This window comes from Solanum dulcamara, chromosome 1 (genome assembly GCF_947179165.1).
Source record: "Solanum dulcamara chromosome 1, daSolDulc1.2, whole genome shotgun sequence".
Classification (NCBI taxonomy): Eukaryota; Viridiplantae; Streptophyta; class Magnoliopsida; order Solanales; family Solanaceae; genus Solanum; species Solanum dulcamara.
This window is the reverse complement of record NC_077237.1, coordinates 39,400,340-39,421,667: the sequence shown is the minus strand read 5'-3', so window position 1 is coordinate 39,421,667 and position 21,328 is coordinate 39,400,340. Positions and strand designations below refer to the sequence as shown.

The 21,328-nt window shown below is 34.7% G+C and overlaps 1 protein-coding gene across 1 annotated transcript in view; it reads left to right on the top strand.

Moving 5' to 3' along the window:
- The window catches only part of LOC129892578 (vacuolar protein sorting-associated protein 53 A), a 39,809-nt gene extending 27,222 nt beyond the window's left edge, over positions 1-12,587 (top strand). The window contains exons 10-24 of the mRNA XM_055968368.1: positions 6,956-7,138; positions 7,241-7,282; positions 7,973-8,077; positions 8,167-8,226; positions 8,849-8,926; positions 9,680-9,787; positions 9,875-9,940; positions 10,228-10,305; positions 10,384-10,517; positions 10,601-10,694; positions 10,803-10,880; positions 11,095-11,157; positions 11,669-11,737; positions 11,831-11,926; positions 12,060-12,587. Coding sequence (XP_055824343.1) covers positions 6,956-7,138; positions 7,241-7,282; positions 7,973-8,077; positions 8,167-8,226; positions 8,849-8,926; positions 9,680-9,787; positions 9,875-9,940; positions 10,228-10,305; positions 10,384-10,517; positions 10,601-10,694; positions 10,803-10,880; positions 11,095-11,157; positions 11,669-11,737; positions 11,831-11,926; positions 12,060-12,353 — 1,548 coding nt within the window. The 3' untranslated portion in view covers positions 12,354-12,587. The remainder of the gene's footprint in view (positions 1-6,955; positions 7,139-7,240; positions 7,283-7,972; positions 8,078-8,166; positions 8,227-8,848; positions 8,927-9,679; positions 9,788-9,874; positions 9,941-10,227; positions 10,306-10,383; positions 10,518-10,600; positions 10,695-10,802; positions 10,881-11,094; positions 11,158-11,668; positions 11,738-11,830; positions 11,927-12,059) is intronic.
- The last annotated feature ends 8,741 nt before the right edge of the window (positions 12,588-21,328 follow it).

Genomic DNA, 21,328 nt, shown 5'->3' with positions numbered 1-21,328 from the left:
GAGACTGATTGGTCTGAAATCTCTTAGCTCCTTTGCTCATGTCTTCTTTTATATTAGTGCAATATAAGTGGCACTAAAGCTTTTCTCAAAGATTCCATGATTATGGAAATTCTTGAGAGTTTCCATAATGTCCTTTTTCAGAACATCCAACATTTGATGAAGAAACCCATTGTGAAACCATCTGGACCAGGTGTTTTGTCCTTGGCACACAATTTCACAAATGAGAGAACTTCTTGGTGTATGAATTCCCCTTGAAGGGATTCTCTCTTAGCTTCAGTTATCACTAGACAATTAATTAGGTTGCTTGCAGGTTTGTTTTCAAGGGTCTCAGAATATAACTTTTTGTAAAGTCAGTGATCTCCCCCTTAATTCTCTCTTGCTCCAGTATTGTAGTATTCTGAATTACTAACTGGTCAGTATTATAGCTTCTCTTATGTGCATTGACCGTTTTGTGGAAGAAGCTGGTATTCCTATCTCCCTCCTCAATCCAAAGGGCCCTAGATCTTTGTCTCCAAGCTATTTCTTCATTTTTAAGGTGTTCCTCATAATCCATCAATAAAGTTGCCTTCAACACAGATTTATCTTCAGTCAATTGTCTAGTCTCCTGAACTGCATCTAGGGTAGCCATTTATCCCAAAATCTGAGTTTTTTGCAATCGCAGATTGCCTAGGGTGGACCTACTCCATTCTTTTAGCTTGCCTTTTAAAGCTTTCAGTTTGCATGCTAGGATATGATCAGGCTTTCCAGTAAAATCAAAAGATACCCACCAACCTCTAATTCTATCCACAAAACCATTTGTGTTCAGCCACCGATTGTCAAACTTGAAATATGATTTGGTTTGCTCCCATTCACCACATTGTAATGCCACTGGATTGTGATCAGAAACCAATCTCTGCGACCTAACCTGTTTGATTATCTTGAAGTTGTCATCCCACTCTTTGGATACAAGCAATTCGGGAGGCAACATTAGTCCTATCTCCTTTAAACCAAGTATAATCCCCCCCCCCCCCCTCCAGTTGAAAGTCCACCAGCTCTTTATCTTCAATGAAATCAGAGAAATCCTCCATAGCTGGGGTTCTTCTTCTGCAATTTATTTTTTCACATGAGAATCTTGTGACATTGATATCTCCACAAATGGCCCAAGGCCCTTCAAATAGGCTTCTGACAGCACCAATTCCTCCCATACATGTTCTCTTTCCATTCTACAATTTGGAGCATACACTCTTGTAATGTGACACTTGATATCCTGTAGTAGAGCCTCAAACCTACATGTTAGAGTATAGGATCCAACTTCCTGAATCTCCCCCTTCCAAGACCTACTATCCCAAAGCATCAGGATTCCCCCTCTAGTACCACTAGCTTGTCGACAAGCATGCTTCACCCATCTCCCACCCCAAATTTCTTTAATCAAATCTTTTTCTTCCCCCTCTAACTTTGATTCCTGAAGACATACAATATCTGCATTCTAGTTGTAAATTAAACTCTTCACGAACCTTCTTTTATCCCCACTGTTTAGGCCCTTAACATTCCATGTTATTAGTTTTGTCTTCATTGTATCACTTTCCCTTCTTTCCCCCTGTCCCTTTTCCCATCGTCTTTAAACTCAACATCATAAGTGAGTCTTTTTAGTTCATGAGCCCCTCTGTATCTTGTTCTTTTGGTAGTTGATTCACTTTCCATCTTCCTTGCTTGCCTGCAACTGTCAATTTGCGTCAATAATTCCTGTGTTTCTTCCTCATGCCCCTGGAAGTTTACTCAGAAAATTTTCCCCAACTTGATCAAATTTTGTCTCACCCACATTAAGGTCTCCTATTCCTTCTGTATAATTGAGCATTGGTCCTGTTGGATTGGTTCTGCGTCTTCAACGACCCACTCTTCAATATTTGTTTCATTTTGCCGGGTCATAACAACATGTTGCTCTGTTGTCTTTCGACTCCCCAAACCAGTTCCATCAGTGCTAACCACAATTCTCATATATACCGGCGTTGCCTTACTTTGCGTAAATGTGATTAGTGTGTTGGAATTTGTTATTCTATGGTTGTCGTCTTCCTTCTGCTTGGAAGACTCCGTCACTGATGAGTTAGAGCCCGTTTGGATTGGCTTTAAGTTGGTCAAAACCAACTTAAAGCCCTTTTTTAGCTTTTGGACGTGTTTGCCTAATGCCAACCTTTAAGCCATAAAGTTTTTATCAATCAAAAATGAAAAGTTAGGATTCCTAACTTTTTTTTTTGTAAGTGCTTAAAGTCATTTTCTTTGACCATGAAAATTACTTTTATATCCCTTATATTTTAACTAAATTCCCAAACTACCCTTTTTATTCTTTTAACTCTAAAATTTACATCATTTTCCTCATTTAAGCACTTTTATCCAAACACTCAACTGCTTATTTATAAAAATAACTTTCAGCACTTCAAAGTTCTAAAAGCACTTCATACATAAAAGTTACTTTTTTTAAGCCCATCCAAACGGGCTCTTATTCTTTTGAGTTCTATCTGTTTTCTTCTTTAGAAAGAGGGTCAAAGAAAAAATCAGTCTTTGGGCCTACTAGATCATTAAAAATGACTTGGGCTGCATCTGACCCAATCAATTTTTTTTGATTTGTTCTTTTGGCCCATTTGTAGGTTGTAACTTAAAAGAACCCACCTCCTTGTCACATGCATGTTTTTTCTTGTTTGAATTTCCTCCAGCTGTCACTGACAGCCCACATGTTCTCTCTGTGGCCCACAGAGATCGTCTTTTACCCAAAGGTCTATCTGAATTTTTGGACCACCGGTTCCAGCTGTGTAATCCTTCATCTCCGGTGACAATCTTTGGAATCGAACTCCTTTCTCCACCCATATTAGGATGGTGAATTCGATTCCGTCTCTTTGTATTGATATCTCATTCGGACAGTCCCCCACCATCTCCTGCAATCTGGATTCCCGCCCATTTTAGATGATTCTTCAGATCTGTCTCTTCTTCAGTTGAGACCCAACCACCGCAAATATTTCCAATCTCTTTGAAGGTTTGTTGAGACCATAGATGTAGCGGCACCCCCACAACTCGAATCCAAGTGCCACTGGGATTTTTGATCGAAAGTGGAGCATCCGATAACTGGGTTCCACCAAAGTAGTCTAATTTTTGTCGTCTTCCATCTCTATTCCCTCTGCATAATCTGCTCTGCCATATTCCGTTTTGAAAATTCGAAAAGTTGCTGTTAGCAATTTCGTAGATGCTGACCCCAAAAACTGCATTCCATATAGTTGCGGACTACCTTCTGATATCTGAGAGTGTCGGGCTCTCTGTTTCTCCCTCAAGGAAGGATGCCACAATGCATCTCTTGAAAAGGCCAGTGTCTTTGGTTCCAGGAGGCACTGTGACATTAATGTCTCCTTTGCTGGATGAAACTGATGAAACACAGAAGATGTCAGAATGCCATTTACTCTCCCTTGCGATGTAAGCATAAGAAAGATCTTTCTTAATAAGTTTGGGTTGTTCTGACAACAATTCATTGTTGGAGCATTGAATAAACATTTCTATCTTAATTGCTATCTCATTCCACCCTGCATTTGAGGCTAGTTCTGGGATAATGATTACTGATCTTTCTAGCCCATGAAGTGATAGAATGCTCATGTATCTACCGTGTCCGTTAGCTTTCCTAGTGAAGAAAAATTATGATAATTTCTCCTTGTTCTTCTATCTCCTTATCGCCATTTTCTCACCTTTGGAAGCTTCTTTGAGTATGTTGCAGATCCATTTCATGACCTTCATGCTCATGGTTGATCTTCTCATCATGTTCCGGCTTTTCTCTACCCATTCGTACCATGTGTCCCTACCCACTGTCCATCTGGTATCGTCGAAGGATTTAAATCCCGCGTTGAAATATATTCTGTTTTCCTCCATGGGAAACAAATGTCTCAGGCTGTCAAGAAAAGAAAGAAAGAAGAGAAGGGTTGAAGCTACCACAAAATATGGTGGCTCAGAGACAAAAGAAGGTTTTTCCGGCTAAGATCACCGGAAAAGGGGATGAACCTCCCTCCTAGGAAGTAGGAGAGAGTGTTCTCGGGGGGATGTGCTTGAGAGCATTTTTGAGTGCGGAATGTCTAAGACATACTTCTGTTGTGAAATAACAATACATGGTCTAGATTGTGCAACCTCAAGGTCTTTAGTCTGGAAATGCTGAATGAGATGATGCTTTAAATTAGTGATACCATCCGGATCATTGTCGGTGATAACAATATCGTCAACATAAACCACCAAATATGTTGAATTCCTTTGCCTTCAAAACATCTTAAATTCCTTTCCGTCAAGATAGTCCACCATATGCAGCCCCTCGCTTTATATGCGCTTCAGTGTGGTTATAAAGGTTCTAAGGCAAACTTTTCATTACCAATGAGCCTCTTTTGAAAAAGTGACACTAAACAATTGATATTTCACTTTATCATTCTTTTTTTTAAAAAAAATTCTTGGTCGTATATTTGTCCTTTCATGTTTATAATTATTGGTCTTGGACTAAACATATATATTTGTATCTTTTTCTCCCTTTGTGCCTTTTTTCATTAAAACCCACACTTTATTTGTGCTCTGTGCTTAAAGCCCCAATGGACCTTAGAGCTTTTTTGCGCTTTTCGCCTTTGATAACACTGTTCATTGTGTTCTCCTTCAAATAAAGAAAACCTTTGACACCTACATTGTTAGTCTAAGCAACATGAGCATTCCTGGGTGGTCGACCATGCATAGAATAACATGCTTCACAAGTGTGTCCAGACCTATTACAATAACTACACTTAGATTGAGATCTTTCAAAATGACCTCCTCCTCATCGATTCTCCATAGACTAGGATGTCTGATTTTCTGTTATCTGAGTTGTGAGAACAGAATCAATGGTTGGTGATGAGACTAGTGTGTGACTAGGAGGCATGTTAAGGAAAAGTAATTTAGAGAATAGTTCATCAACTGTAGGAACTGAAGGTTTCGCCAAAATCAAATCACGCACCAAATCTAAGATCTTTAGGAAGTCCAACAAGTGTAAGAGCTAGAAACATCGACTGTCGTAGTTCCTGTTGTTTTTCAACAATGGCAATGACTGACATGTTGTTGGCGGTAACTGACATGTCAACCTCTCAAATTCTTTCATGACAGCTTGTACCTATACCAAGTAGATTTCTCTGATTCCTATTTCTTTAAGCTATCCATGATATCACATCATAAAAGCGAGATATGTAATTAGTGTATGAAGTGCGAGCCTTTTCCCATAAAGAATAACATGTCTGAATTGGGCGAAACAAGGGCATCAACTTGGAATCAATAGATCGCCACATGAGACTACATAATTGAGCGTCAACCTTCTCTCACTGAGCTTGGGCCTTTTCATCTACCTTACTAGCATTTGCCTTTTCATTCACCACATTAGCCTTTTTTGTTAAGTGATCTTGAATACCTTGACCTTTGCACCACAACTCAACCAAGGAAGCCCAAGCTAAATAGTTTGAATTTCCCATTAATGATTTTGAAGTGATCATAGGGCTTGAACATTCAATTCCCATGTTTTGGAGCCAAAATATCATACTCAAAGGACATGGTTGACAATTAATCACAAATACTATCAGATATGCTTGAAAGTTGTCGAAAAAGAGTCTAGAAAGCTGCTGGTTGTCTTGAATTTCAGAAGAGGTCGCTGAAAAGCTGACTGGAGTGGCCGGATTAGGGTAAAAGAAAAATATCACGGTTAGTCAGAATTCCTGGACGACCCCAGGGAGAAACAAACAGTGTCAGAATCTGTCGGAAAAAAATCTCATGCACCCTACGCATGTAACAGGTGTATTGCCGGATATGAAGGTCCTGGCGGTGAGTGACGGCTATTCTGACGGAATAGTTTTCTAGGGTTTTGTTACCGGAGTTTTCTCTAACTTGTGGTGATTTCATATTTCGTTGAAGACCCACAAAGAGAGAAAGTGACGCAAAACAGCCTTAGCAGTTGCCAGAAATTGAAGCATGACAACTTTCTGACTGAGTTTTCTTTCCCAGATTTTCTCACCAATTCTTTAATACCATGTGAGGATAAAGACTTAAGAAATATTGTTAAGATATGTGAATTAATTATTACACTGAGCCATATACATTACATTCCTTTTCCAAGTAGGATACTATACACAATCCTATTCTAACAAAAAGTTTTAGAATCTTGCTTTTAGTATAGTTTATACGTTTATTCGTCCCCCTCCCACATCCCTAGCTGATGAAACAAGTTTTTTAAACATTTTGGCTATGGCTATTTTGATTGCCTTCATCACTTCTTATCTCTCTTGTATTCTTCAAGTCCTTCTTTGTTATTTAATGTGATACAACAACAACATACCTAGTGAAATCCACAAGTGGGGTCTGGGGAGGGTAGGGTGCATGCAAACCATACCCCTACCTTGTGGAGGTAAGGAGACTTTTCCCGGAGGGCCCTCGGCTTGAGAATAACATATCAGAATAATGAAAAAGGGTGTTAGGATGCTTGAGATAAATGAGCTTTCGACTCTTTTTACTAGATGGACTTATCATTCCTACCGCACGTTACCAAACCTTCAGAAAACTAGAAGATGATAGTTCATGATAAATAACCGTGGATATTTACTTTACTCCTTGTGCTCTACCAAATCTGCACTTGTCTATCAATCAACAACTCCCTCACCTAATCATAAAACAAAGTATAATGTACATAATCACCGACACCTGTTTCTCTTCCCTTTCGGGAAGTTCTCTTTTCCTCCACTCAGAAGAAAATTACTTGTGATTGGAAGTTGAAAAGGCAACTTCACTGTTTTAGCTTTTTCATTTTATGTATACATCAATATCTGTCTTTATGTTGTCTTAGGAAGCTGAAAAACCAACTTCACTTCTTTTATCTTTTTCATATTATTGTTCATCAACATTGTCTTCATATTGATTTCACTGTATTGTTTGAAAATTCTTGTGGGTGCAATTCTAGGCTCTGCAGCGCACTTTAGAATTTGAAGAGGAGTTGGCAGAGAAATTTGGTGGAACCCGCAGTAAAGATGCTATAGATGACAATGAAGAAACAGAAAGGAGTGGAAACAAGAGTCAGACAGTTTCAGACATTCGGAAAAAGTATGAGAAAAAGCTTGCTGCTCATGATGGTAGTCAACATGAAGTATGTGTCTGAGATTCTTTCTTTAGTTGTAACGTCATGCCAAGGGGGATTTGATAATGCTAGTTTGTACAGTCACTTATATTGCCTTGTGTGTCTTGTCAGGAACAATATGGACAAAAAGATTCATCAGTGCCTGGAGCTGGTGTATGTATTTTCTACTTTCTTGAAATATTGGTTATTGGTGGTGTTTTATCTCTCTTACCCACTTATCTAAGACTGAAGGTCCACAACATCCTCCGCTAGAGAATTATGCTGCTTCAGCGCACGAATCGAGGAAAATGCGATACTAGGATTTTTTTAGACTCAGATGCATGATTTATCTCCATCTCTATATTCTGTCACATTCCTGATGATTTATTGGAGGGATGAACTACTTGGACTATTACTGTAGAGTTTTGATATGGTGATGGGGAATCCTTCCTTTCATTAAATCATATTCGCATTCTGCACAAGATTTTCGATAATTTTCCTTGACACATATTTATAGTCAGAGTTTAATAAGTTGAGTCTTAACCTGCTACAAGAGCTGCTGATTTCGGAAAATTGCTTCAATTCTGAGATGGAAAAATCTAGTAGAGTAACATTTTTACTGCATACAAGTTGCTGTGATGAATTGAAGGCAGACGTGCTCTCAGTGCATGCATAGATCTCTAAAATTACATTTATATGGATAGGTCATTATGGAACACCACTTGGTGCTCTGTTAGCATGGTGACTTAATAGTCTTGCCAAATTTTTCTTGTTCTGCTTTCTAGACATTAAATTTTATCCTTTCAGTCTGTTTTTCTACAGATTTCAAGCTGTTGAATGATGTTATGTTTTGTTGCATGTCAGTTCAATTTCCGAGGGATTATCTCGTCGTGCTTTGAACCTCACTTGTCAGTTTATATAGAGCTGGAAGAGAAGACTCTTATGGATAGTTTGGAGAAAGAAATGCTGGTACAAGTGTCAATAGTATAAATGTTCATTGTTTTACATCTCTTTATGTAGATCTCCCCTGCTGATTAAAAACTTGTGTCTCATTTTAGGAAGAGACATGGGAAATTGAGGAGGGAAGTCAGACTAATATTTTGTCTAGCAGCATTAAGGTAAAGTATTCAATATTTTCTGTAGGCCTGCATCAGGGCCCCATCAGGGAAACTCAAACTGTTTTTGGGATTATTTTTATATTTAATTGAGCTCCTATATCATCAAATGGTGCATCATCAGTAGAGCAGATATGATTGCGGAAACATTGCATAATCTATAGAGAAAATAGGATTGCATAAATGGTACATTTGGATGTTGGGTAACCCTCTTTTTTATGATTTTTCTATTCACCATGACTGTTCGTCATTTGTTAGTGTGAGAGTTTTGTTTTTGGTAACTCTGTTGGTGTTTTATCTCTTGAACTTTTGTATTTCCCACCATTGCTCTACTCTATTCTGTCATTTGTTAAACAATCTTAACCCTTGTGCTAGGCAGTTGACATGGATATATCATGGGTTTTATCCTAACATGACTGAGGTTTGATGCCTTAAGAGTTAACTCTTTAATCACTTCTAATTCCCTCAACAAGAGGAATACTTCATTCCAGAAGAAGATGATGTTCTAAGGCTCTAATATTGAGTTCAAGAAGATGCTTAATAATTTTAGTGTGAGCTATATTGTAATTAGATTTTATCTCACCTGTTCTGATTTCACTAGCTTGTTGCCTTTTGTTTTCTTAAGGTCTTTGTAATCATCAGGAGGAGCTTGAAGCGATGCAGTGCTTTGACGAGAAACCAGACATTGTTTAATCTCTTTAAGGTGCTTTTTCTAGATTATATGATAATGTTTGCTTCTTGGCGTAGTATAGTTCCTTGAGGTTGTGAAATTTGATAAAAGAAGTTAATAATAAATGAAGAGAGCTTCTTGTCAACTTGTAAATTATGGTTGTGATGAGGAGAGTTGATCCATTTTGACCAGTGTAGTCAAAGACGTGCTTAAGCCCTGAAGCGAGGCTCAAAACATGTTGAACACTTTGCCTCGCATTATGTGTGCTTCAGTGTCGTCATCAAGGTTTTAATGCAAACTTTTCCTTGCCAATGAGCCTCTTCTTAAGAAGTGACACTAAACAATCGATATTTCACTTTATCATAATTTGTTTTCAATTTCTTTGGTTGTACATTTTTCATTCATGATGTTTATAATTATTAGTCTTGGACTAGACATATATTTGTATTTTTTTCTTCCTTTGTGCCTTTTTTCATTAAAGCTCACGCTTTATTTGCTCTTTGTGCTTAAAGCCCCAATGGACCTTAGAGCTTTCTTGCGCTTTTCGCCTTTGATAACACTGATTTTGACATACCAATGAATAACAAAGTGTTAGAACCTTAGCCTTTCTAACTTTGAAATGACACTATATGTCATTCATTTACAGAAAATTACAAGACCTCTATAATAAACTCAAGTCTGTAATGAGCTAAAACTGATCTATGAGTGCAGAGGCTGTACACTTCCAGATCAATGAGCTAGGCGATGGGCCTACATTAACTAATACTGTTGATCTCTTTGTAATAGGCATTTCAAAAAGTTCTTAAAGCTTATGCTACAAAACTTTTCGCTAGATTGCCAAAAGGTGGTACAGGAATTGTTGCAGCTGCCACGGGAATCGAAGGACAGATTAAGGTATAATGTCAATTATCACCTGGAAGCTTGGCTATCTTTTTCTGCTACTAAATTCTCCACTTGCTACCAATGAAATATTTTCTCCAGACTTCGGACAAGGATGAAAGGGTTATCTGCTACATAGTAAATACTGCAGAGTATTGTCACAAAACGGTCAGTTCTCTCCTTGAATGGGTGATTTAGGTATTAAATTTAATAACATATCCAGTTCTGTGTGCTAAATTGGAATTCCTTTAACCAATGATGGAAAAAGATGCAGAACTATGTGACCTTCTTTAGTTCATTTTTGAGTTGGTAAAGGTTATTGAAGTTTAATCTATAACCTAAGGTGATGAGGAACTGTTGTCATAAAATTTCCGAGAGAAGTTCCCAAATAATGCCATTTTCTTTTCTGCTGTCTCCTCAAACTCACGCCAAACTCCATTTTATCATGTTAGCAGTGCGGAGAATTAGCTGATAATGTGTCGAAACTGATTGATGCTCAATTTGCGGATAGAGTGGATATGTCTGAAGTACAGGTAGAACATGCTCTATTGGTTCGATTCATAAACTCTTTTATGTGATGTCATGGCTTTAGCATTTAAATCTATTTTCAGGATGAATTTTCAGCAGTTATTACAAAATCATTGATTACATTAGTGCATGGAATAGAAACAAAGTTCGACTCTGAAATGGCTGCAATGACTCGGGTTCCATGGAGTACTCTCGAAAGTGTTGGTGATCAGTCAGAGTATGTTAACTATGTCGTACAATGCCACCTTCCAACAGAAGTTCTTGTGACGATTTCTTCAAAGCTTGTAATTTTTTCTGCAGCTATGTCAATGGCATAAATTTGATCCTTACCGGTAGCATTCCAGTGCTCGGAAGCCTTCTGTCTCCTATTTACTTCCAATTTTTCCTGGATAAGGTGAAAATAGTTTTTATTTTCATGAAAAATATAAAGCGTTATCTGTGTAAATATCTTGATCTCTGCATCATTTTCAAACATTGAACTCATGTTTTCATCATTATGCAGCTTGCGTCATCTCTTGGTCCACGGTTCTATCACAACATCTTCAAATGCAAACAGATATCAGAGACTGGAGCACAGCAAGTACTGATAATCTTGATTTACTGTGATTTCAGTTTTACCATTTTTCTCAACATAAATCTTGACTGGGTGAGCCAAGCTGGCTCTCTTACTATTGGAGCAGCTTGAGTTCACTGCTGCACGGCTTACTAAATGTTGCAGTGTCAGATCCATGTAGCTTATCAAATGGTGATCATCTTAATGTAGTTCTAATTTAATTGGCATGACATCATTGCAGATGCTTTTGGATACACAAGCAGTAAAGACTATTTTACTGGAAATTCCTTCTCTGGGAAAACAAGTAAGATTGCAAGCATTTTAGAAGTGTGGAAACTTCTTTTTTCTCTCTTTTTTTTTGGTTTCGTCTGTTTTGTTAAATTTTATACTTACATTTTGTCCCTGTCAGTGTCATTCTATTTAACATTTCCATTTCTATACTTGGGGACAGCCACATATTTGCACTTCATTCCTGAAGTAATTTGTAGTTTTGATGAAATAAAGTGGATCATAGCTGAAACTGAATATGATTGATCCTTAAAAGTAAAATAGGCAAAGATGACCGTTGCTCATTTGAAATATTCAGTCTCCTGATGAATATGAAACTACACTGTTACAGAAAAAGAAGTTATAATAACTCTAAATCCTTCGCCAAAAGTCTTCTCCATTGTCACTAGTATTTTGTGCACTGAGTTTGTCTTGTAGTTATTGGCTCCAGTAAAATCCTTCTTGCTAAGTGTCTGGATGCTCTTGGTACAATAGTTTAAAACAAGATCATTGGCTTAAACGTTTTTGAACTTCTCCATTTCGAACAGACAGCAGGAGCTGCTAGTTATTCAAAATTTGTCAGTCGGGAGATGAGCAAAGCAGAAGCATTATTGAAGGTCAGTGATTGCCTGATTGATGAATTATAGTCTGAAACGAGGCTCTTGTATTCCTTCCTCTGGATAGATACTGAGTTTTCTTTATTTAAATAGGTCATACTGTCTCCAATAGATTCTGTGGCGGATACATACTGTGCGCTGCTGCCAGAGGGAACACTCACAGAGTTTCAGCGTCTATTGGAGCTTAAGGTTCTGCTATTCATTTTATTCTCCAGACTTTCTAAATCTAAAATGTTATTTCCGAGGTTGCTACGAGATAAGCAGTTTGCTGGATGTTTTTATCCATTAAGAGCATAAGACCAGGATTAAAATTTGAATGCAGGGCCTGAAAAAAGCTGATCAGCAGAGCATACTGGATGACTTCAACAAACGTGGGTCAGGCATCTCTCAGCCGACCATTATGGCTCCTCCTTCTGCTCCAAACATCTCAATAGCACCGGCCATAACTAATGTAGCAGCATCACCTGGGGCTATCACTTCAAGAGAAGATGTGCTGACAAGAGCAGCTGCTCTTGGAAGAGGTGCAGCTACCACAGGCTTTAAGAGATTCCTCGCTTTGACAGAAGCTGCAAAAGATCGCAAGGATGGGCCCTTCAGGAAGTTATTCAATGGATGAGAAACAATTTTTGAGCTCATCATTCTTGGCAAGTCTTTTCCTTTATTAGCTTCTTTTGTATCTTCCCTATACCCCCATTATTGTAATATCAACTGTAGTTCATTATTTTTTTTTTCCAGGAATAGCAAAAGCTATTGGAACATTTTTTTTGCGGTGTAGATTGTAAATTAGAGTTTATCAAAATCTGTATCATATTATGTCAAAATTTTGAAATTGATACCAAAGCCTTTTCCACTTTTAGAGTTTATCAAAATCAGTACATGTTTTGTTCGAGTCAAAATACCCTTTCTAACCAACCTAAACATATTCAAAAGATCATTTGCAAAGTCAATCTGATGTGTTTTCTTACCTTTCTATTAGGTCTATTGGCTGCACGAAAGGTACCTTATTCACTGATATTTGTGGACAATATTCTAAACTTCGTAACAGAAGAGAAAAATGAAAAAGGGCAAAGTAAGTACCAGATATTCGTCGAAAGAAGTGTAGCAGAGTCCATAGTTATAGGAATCATTTATTTACTTGTAATCTTGCACGTACACGTGTACTCTCTAGCAACCTCCCAACTAATGTCCAATTACATTCTTGACCTCAAGGATGATCTCTAGAATCACTCAAACTTTTTTTATGGAGGAGCTGTCTGGATCAAACTGAATTTGGCAGTCAAATTGAATATCATAGCGGTATTGTTGTTCTCAAATGTAAAACAAAAACATGACAATCAAACATGACTGCCTTATATGTTTTCCTTCTCTAATTGCATTTTCTCGAAGGGACACCAATCGGGACCATGCCAAATGCACATTTTACTACCTCAATATCTTCAAGACCTTCCAACAACCCAACTAACCATTCCTTAACGTTGACTACTCCACCATCACGCACGCCAATATAAAACTTTTCTCCAATTCAAGAATTCTTGAAATAGATTCAATAAGATTGTCGGATTCAATGATATTCTTGGTATAGTAGATGCTATCACACATACAAACATACTTAATTCGATGGAATTGTTTGATCTTAAAAGAGATCTTCTATAATTTTGCATGTGAGGGGTTATTTCTTGGTTTCGTTCAACCATTAATAACTTGATTATCTTTAGATAATAATAGATAGAAACAACGCTTGTAAGGAATCCTATTAAAATCGAGAAATACCTCCCATTCTTAACATATCTTCAGGTACAAAAAACATTATAATCTATATTACTTTAAAAAAATATAAAGATCATCAAAAATATGAATTGAACTTCTTACCTTTACTAGTTTAGTGTACGTGCTTTGCACGTGTGTGCCGTATCAATCTAAAAATTCTATATTCAAAAAAGCAAATTAATAGTATTTTCCATTAAAAGAGATACAATATTTATATACAACAATATTTTTGAAGAAAAGAAATAATATAACATTAAAATAAATACAAATTTAATATCTTTAATTTGAACATAATACAAAGTAAGAACAACAATCCAATGTAATTTCACAAGTGCATCGGTAGAGGATAGAAGAATCTAAATGCTATGAGGTTTAATTACCTCACATCACAAGCACATATCGAAGACGTTGACACTATATGTTACCTGCGAAAAGTTGAATTGGCAAAAATTAACCAACCGAAAGGTTAAAGCAACATGTAAAAATAATGTGATATTTCACTTATAAACATGACATTGAAGCTCGAAACAAAAATATGAAATTATCAAGCATATATTAATATATATACACCAAAGCATTAAAGTATATTCTTGATGCTTCCCTTTAATTTTTCATTCTTTTACATTAAACTTCATGAAAATAATCATTTTCTTAATAATCAAGTCTTCTAGATTCTTTCCGACAAACATTTAAAGCGATTAACAATGAGCTTAATCTCTAGATCAAATATAATTTGTATACGAAATTGGAGGCTTGAGATCAAATTAAAATTTCAAGCTTTGAACAACAGTTTACAAAAAGAGTTGTTCTCTTGCAATAATTCAAATATTTATACTCACTAGAACATGGAAAGGGAAAAAAAAAACTCCTAAGAAGTGCTGGAAAAATAATATACTCCTAATAGAATACTAATTCCTATCAAATTTAATTTTTTTTTGTCAATTTTAAGTACTACATATTTGGAGTTCTTACCTATTATACATAAATAAAAATTCAATAGCTATAATTTTAATTATTTTTAAAATTTTAAATATTAAAATAATAATTAAATATTAAATGACAATTATTTGAGAAAAAAAAAATTCTTAAAAGAGTACATGAAAAATTGTGTTTTGCAAACTGAAGTTAAATAATCTATATTACTTTAAATAACTTTATTAGTTACTTAATACTAAGAATAGTATGAGAAAAAAAATAATACAATTCTCTAAATTTGCTAAAATGGACAAGTAAAATGAAACATCTATTTTTTTTATATAGGGACCAAGTAAAATGAAATGGTGGGAGCAAGTTTTGAGTGCTGAAAACTATTTGAAGTGTCAAACTAATAATAATATAAATAAGTTATCACATACTTGGATAGAAGTATTCGAAAACTATATTGAGTAGTTGATGATTTGATATAAACTGTCGATAAGTTATCATATTTGTTAATGAGTGAAATAGCTTTAATATTTTTATCAAGAAAATATAAATTTAAGAGGTCTCTTGTAAAATAAAAAAGGAGTAATAAGCAATATGAAGTGAAAAGGGAGTTAGGAGTTTGTTTTGAAAAATGTATTTTTAAGAATTAGAAAAAATAGGAAGGATAAGAAGTAAAAAACTTTCTCATAATAGCCTGTTCAACTAAATTTTTAAAATTTACTTATTTTGAAGAAAAAAAGGTTAAAAGTGCCTTTTAAACAAGTTCTTTTGAAGAAGAGTAATTTATGTGTGGCTACTCAATTTGAAACACTATGAATATTTAGTAGCAATTTATGCCCGCACAATGTTCCCAAAGTGCTCCTATTATTCAACAACACTTGCTTTTTTCCGAGTAGTTTTGGCTAATTGATAGCTTTTGGTTTCTAAGATGTTGATCCTTAAGGAGTTTGGATGTGCATCAAATGCTTAGATAAATTAAAAATACTTCTAAACAAGTTTTACCAATTAATAAACTCAATCAATCTCCCTATCGATTTGTTCTTCTAAGTTTTCTTACTGATTGAAATTTTGCACTTAGATTGAATGATAATTCTCAATAGATTTGTGTTGTTATGCTTATGCTATAATACTTTTGAACTCGATCTACAAATTTAAGAATAACGTTATATAGAGACAATTGATTAAGTCAATTAGTAAATAATCACCCCATTGATTTGTATTGGATACAAAATCATTACACAGCATAAAAGATGATATCAATAACTATTACTTTCACTTTATCCCAATTTATATGACACACTTTTTTTGTAAGTCAGTCCTACAAAAACACATTCTTATAAATAGTAAAAGCTTAAATATTCTCATTTTACCCTTAGTAGAATGATTTGCAGCCACACAAATACTTATGTTTTATTTAAAACCATATTTTTTTAAAAAACTCTATGCCCAATCAAACTCCGTCTCCTACATATTAAGAAGAATACCTAAATACTTCAACACAAAATGACCTTCTACCATATAATTATTACACGTGCAACGCCCGTGACGAGAGATTAAGAGGATTTTAAATATTTTGTTCACTTTTGATTTCAAGAAAGGATAAATTTGTTTAAGGTAGTGACCCCCCTTCCACCGGCACCCCCCACACACATTAGTAAATTTATTTAAGGTAGTTTATTTTTTTCCACGTTCAAGTAATTAGGATTCCTATTTTATGTAAATTACATTCATCAAAGCCTCAATTCTTCTTACTATTTATTTTATTTTAGGAGTTTTTTTCTAATTCTTTTTTCTATATATTTTAGGATTCTATAATTTTTCTCCACATATATTTTAGGAGTCAATATTATAACGATAGTAAATAAAATTAAAATTTGAAAAAATGGTGGAAAGACGATTTTGCCTAAAGAAGAGTTTTTTAATGAAGGACAAAAGGTTCAAGGGTCTTCACTCTTTTAATATAGTATAGATTAAAAGATTTTACAATAAAGAAAATTATCATTTACTATTCTTTCAATTTATTATTTAATGATTTTTTTAATAGACAATATAAGGAGTCCTAGAATCTACCGTAAGATGTAGCTTTTTTCCTGTGCAAGTGACAATTAACTATAATATAGGGAACTTTTTCCTGGTTTATTGGAAAATGACAAATTAAATAAGGAGTACTAAAATATATGGTAAGAGGTAACTTTTTAAAGTATAACTAGTGAAAATTTTCACGCTTCGTACGATTATGAAAAGATTAATGAATTTATTAAATATTCAATATATATATATATATATATATATATAGATAGATAGATAGAGAGAGAGAGAGAGAGACGGGGGGGGGGAGAGAAATTAATTATGTTGACTAATTAAATCTCGGATATCAAATATTTTCCAGTTAGCTATACAAATTTTCAGAGTACATGCATACAAAAATAATTCATTATAGATTCTTCTTTTAATGAAGTATGTATGTAACATACACATCCAGGTTAGTAGCAAAGAAGATAATATTTGACAATATAAATCTTTCATATCTATATAATAGAGCTAAAAGTTTAGGGTTAATAAGTGATAGTGTGTATGAAATAAGGAGTCATATTTTGAAATTACAATTTTGTGTATTAAGTTGTAAATATTATTCTTTACTTTGATTTTCCACTATTTTATAGAAGTACTTGATCCTAAATGTGAACGGTGGTTTTTTAATAATGGCTTTAATTTGAACTTCTATATTACTAGATAGACCATGACCCTTGCACTATAAATATCATCAGTAATGTGAAATTGAAAGTCATGCCAAAACACTTGAGACAAACAACTCAAAGGTAACAATCTTCACATTGATGCATGAACGGTATTAAGAAGGCCTGATTTGTGACATGACAAATAAATACGTAATAAAAAGACTTCCATGTGCATTATTGTGCTTGATAGGACACTATTATCCATCATGTGTAGAAAATATAAAGTACATTGTCTAATAGAATCAATTTTAAATATCATAGACATAGTACCTGAAATATTTGAATCTTCATAGACATCTTGATTGATCTTTGGAGATACACTCTCCATCTCAGTAGCCAATGCTTGCTATTCCACAAACCAAATCTCTGGAGGAGTAGTTTTGAAGTACCTTCAAAGATCCAAAATATTTAATCAACTAAAAAAGTATAAATTGAGCGGAGGGAAAAAATGGATACAAGAGAGTTATAAAGTAAAAAATATACAAATATTTCCTCTATTGCACATAAATTTTGGAGGAGAAAATTTAACGGATAGACCCTCGCATAGTTAATAACAATTTTTCACTCTTTCTAAAAAAAAAGGAAAAAAAAAGAAGACGACAAATTGACAGTCAATTCAAAATGAAAAATAGAAATCTATATATGGATAGAAATGAGTTGAAAGTGTACCAACATGTCAATTATATGTTCTTCAATAAGTTGATGAAAGTCTATCTTAGACAGTCTCAAATCAACTTTCATTTACACTCGCAATATAATGTCTGCTTTTTGGAAATGATGTAAGTCCATCTCAAGGGTCTTAAATCATCTCCATTTGAATTCTCAGTATATTACCTTCCACTGAAAACTATTTTGATGAAAATAGTCAAAATATGTGTACAGCAAATAGAAAATACGAAACATTAATGAGGTAAAGAAAATAGTAAGTCAAAAGCAGCATGTAAACTTCTTTATAGCCCCTTTTGTATGCAAAGACTATTAAATCTTTACGCGTCAAAATATTCTCAACAAGTTTCACCCTAACATAAATACACATCTATGGCAGTCTCATACAGTTGGCACAAGAGTATCTAGTGAGAAGTTGTTCAACTTGTTAGTTGTTGTCCATATAATTGACAAGGCATTCTTAAAAGGCTCATAGCTGTTTGATCAAACTGTTTTCGAATTTCCCCATTTCCAACAAAATCTTTGTTCTATAAATCAAATCAAACTAGACATACTTATAATGTATTCCTACCTCATTTACAAGTTTCAACATAGTGTGGGTGTAACAATCTTGTTTTTTTGAACAAAGAGTAAGTGTTGAATAAAGCCATAATGAGATTAACTGAGAAAAATTATGATTGAATTAGAAATGTCTTTTCTTAATTCAAAATCTTTCTTAAACATTTCGCAAGATTCACCATGTATTCCCTTCCTTGTTGTTAAATATTGTCAAAGAGTATTTCAACTATTAGATTGTGTGTAAGATAATAGTCAAATATTGTAGGTAAATGTGTAGATATAGTCAAATATTATAGTATTATAGGTAAAAGACAGATATGCTCATGACCTTTTGTGTCTAGCTTTGTGTATATATTCAAGGTGTAATCTATCATTTTAAAGGCATAAAGTGAAATACACTTACATCATTCACATGCTATCAGAGCTACTGTCTTTTATGTTCCTAACAGATCTTCTAGGTGACTATTTCAACAATTTTTTTCTTTTACCAGAAGCCATTTCTAGCAGTTTTTTTAAGCCATCGCAAACTTTCATTCGAAGTTTGTGAGGGTCAACCATTCATTCTAGTCTTACCCATCACATCCACTATAATTTTCAGCAACCAGAAAAGCTTTCTAGTAAAAGTAATCATTTTCATAGGCTGTTTCTTCCTATTTATGGCGAATTTTTTGTTCAGCTCAGATCTTAAAAAAATACTTTTTTTTGTATTTCATTTAGTTGTTGAAGCCATAATGTCAGGAAAAGGTAAATCTCTAACTGATATCTCTGAGAAAATTGCATCTTCAAGTGATTTCAAATGTTTTCTTCTATTTGAAGTTCTCCTATATTACTACCATGACAATGGAAGGTAGTAATAATTTATCACGATCCGAACTAGGGCCAAACTTCGACATGGCGATCGGTATGCGAGTAATTACAACCATAAGCCATCTTAGCATATATCGCATACATAGGGTAAAGAATATGATAAAGATAAGCGGAAGTAATCATCACAAGGGAATGAGACTAAGGAAAATCAACTCAATAGATGTCCAAACCGGACTACATCATAAGCCGTCTAAACATGCCTATAGTCTAGTTTTTGATGGGGGCTTAGGACAAGCTCCGAGCTCACCCAAACAATAGAAGTAAGTCAAGTAATAGAAATAAGAAAAACAGTCATTTCCCTCAATAAGATGAGGACTCACCAACTCTTGATATCTAATCAACTCTAGCCATGAATAGGATGGTCATGAGTGTCGTTCGTCCCTACATTATGAGAAAATATAGGAAAAATATGCGTTAGTACATTTGAATGTACTAAGTATGTGAGGTATGCATGAACACGTAAAGGAACATGAACAATATACCATAAGATGCATGATCAATCATAATGAACATGAGTAAGGCTTAAAGCATTTGAAACATATAAAGCTCATGGTCAATACATATCATAAAAATTCATCATATAACTCATAGCTTAACTTCAACTTATGTGGGACAAGACCTTTAACCGACATCTAAGAGCATGCGAGCTATTAACATGGAATCCGATGAAACCGTCATTGAGAAGGGGGAGGCTACCTTGACAGGGTATACTTCATCATGGTACTCATCTCAACTCAACTATACTATATGTAGATCCACTAACTAGGCCATGAAGGAAATCCTACGCGGCAACGTAGTTTGAGACTTTGGGTTGCTACTAGGATTCCCTTGGGTAACAAACCGCGTTACCAAACCAAACCCCATCTAAAAGCCCTCTCGGTGCTTAGTCAATTTTCCAATGGAAACTCATAAACCATGATCATAACATAATAGGAAAAGATAGTAACTGTCTTTCAATCCATCTTTAAAACATATTAGAAATGACTCATTAACTTTGTGATTCATAAGAATCCATAACTTCGGTGAGAATTGTTCTTATCACCATCTTATAACATGATTGTGTGAGAATTATATTTATCACACCATAATAACTTCTTTGATCTTAACTTTGATCATCATTATAACTTTAAGAAACATAAACTTTCATTGAAAATCAGTAACTCATGATCAACTCATAAAATCATCTTTAACTTTCATGATCATAACTTGAAAAAAACTTTATGAATGGGAATTAATACTTCATCTTAAAATCATGCAATTCATATTAAAACATGCTTATAATAATCATCGATAACATCTAAAAATAAAATTAAATCAGCCCAATGCAATTTATCAAAGCTCGGGTTCATAGTTCAAGTGAAAATGAAAGAAACCTTGAGAGAGCTTTGGGACTTCATGGGTGAAAGGAACCCATGAATCAATTCCCACATACATCAATTTAATTCACTAAGAATTGAAGAAGAATCTTGAAGAAATCTGAAAACCCTAGCCTGAGCTTGAAGAAAAAACCTTGTGAGACTTGGACTTCTTGCCATAGAGAAATTTTAGGAGAATGAATTGAATAGGAGAGGAATTTGAAGAATTGAATATATATATATATATATATATATATATATATATATATATATATAGAATTTGAACTTGGCCATAAAAGTGTCTAGGTTCATTGAACTGAACTTTGGAAAAGACACAATTACCTTTCATTAAACTTTAGATTTTGGACCTACGAGACCCTTTCTACGGTTTGTAAAAAAATTGACCAGTTGTCAAATGACTCGTCTTGCAGGTTTGAGGAAAGACCTGATTTTCGAGTCTCTGAAGTTTGTAAACGGGTCATTTATAGGACCAGTGAAATTTATTACGACTCATCAAATCCATCCGTCCTGCAGGTCCTAAAACCTGTAAAATTATAGGTCTCTGAAGTTTTATTATGATTCATTCCTATGATATGTAACATCTTCTACGGATCGTCCTGTCAATTTGTAGACTTGAACTTGAGGGGCTTATGAAACTTAGCCTCAGGACTCTTCCTACGAGTTGCGTCTATGACTCATCGAGAATATTACGAGCC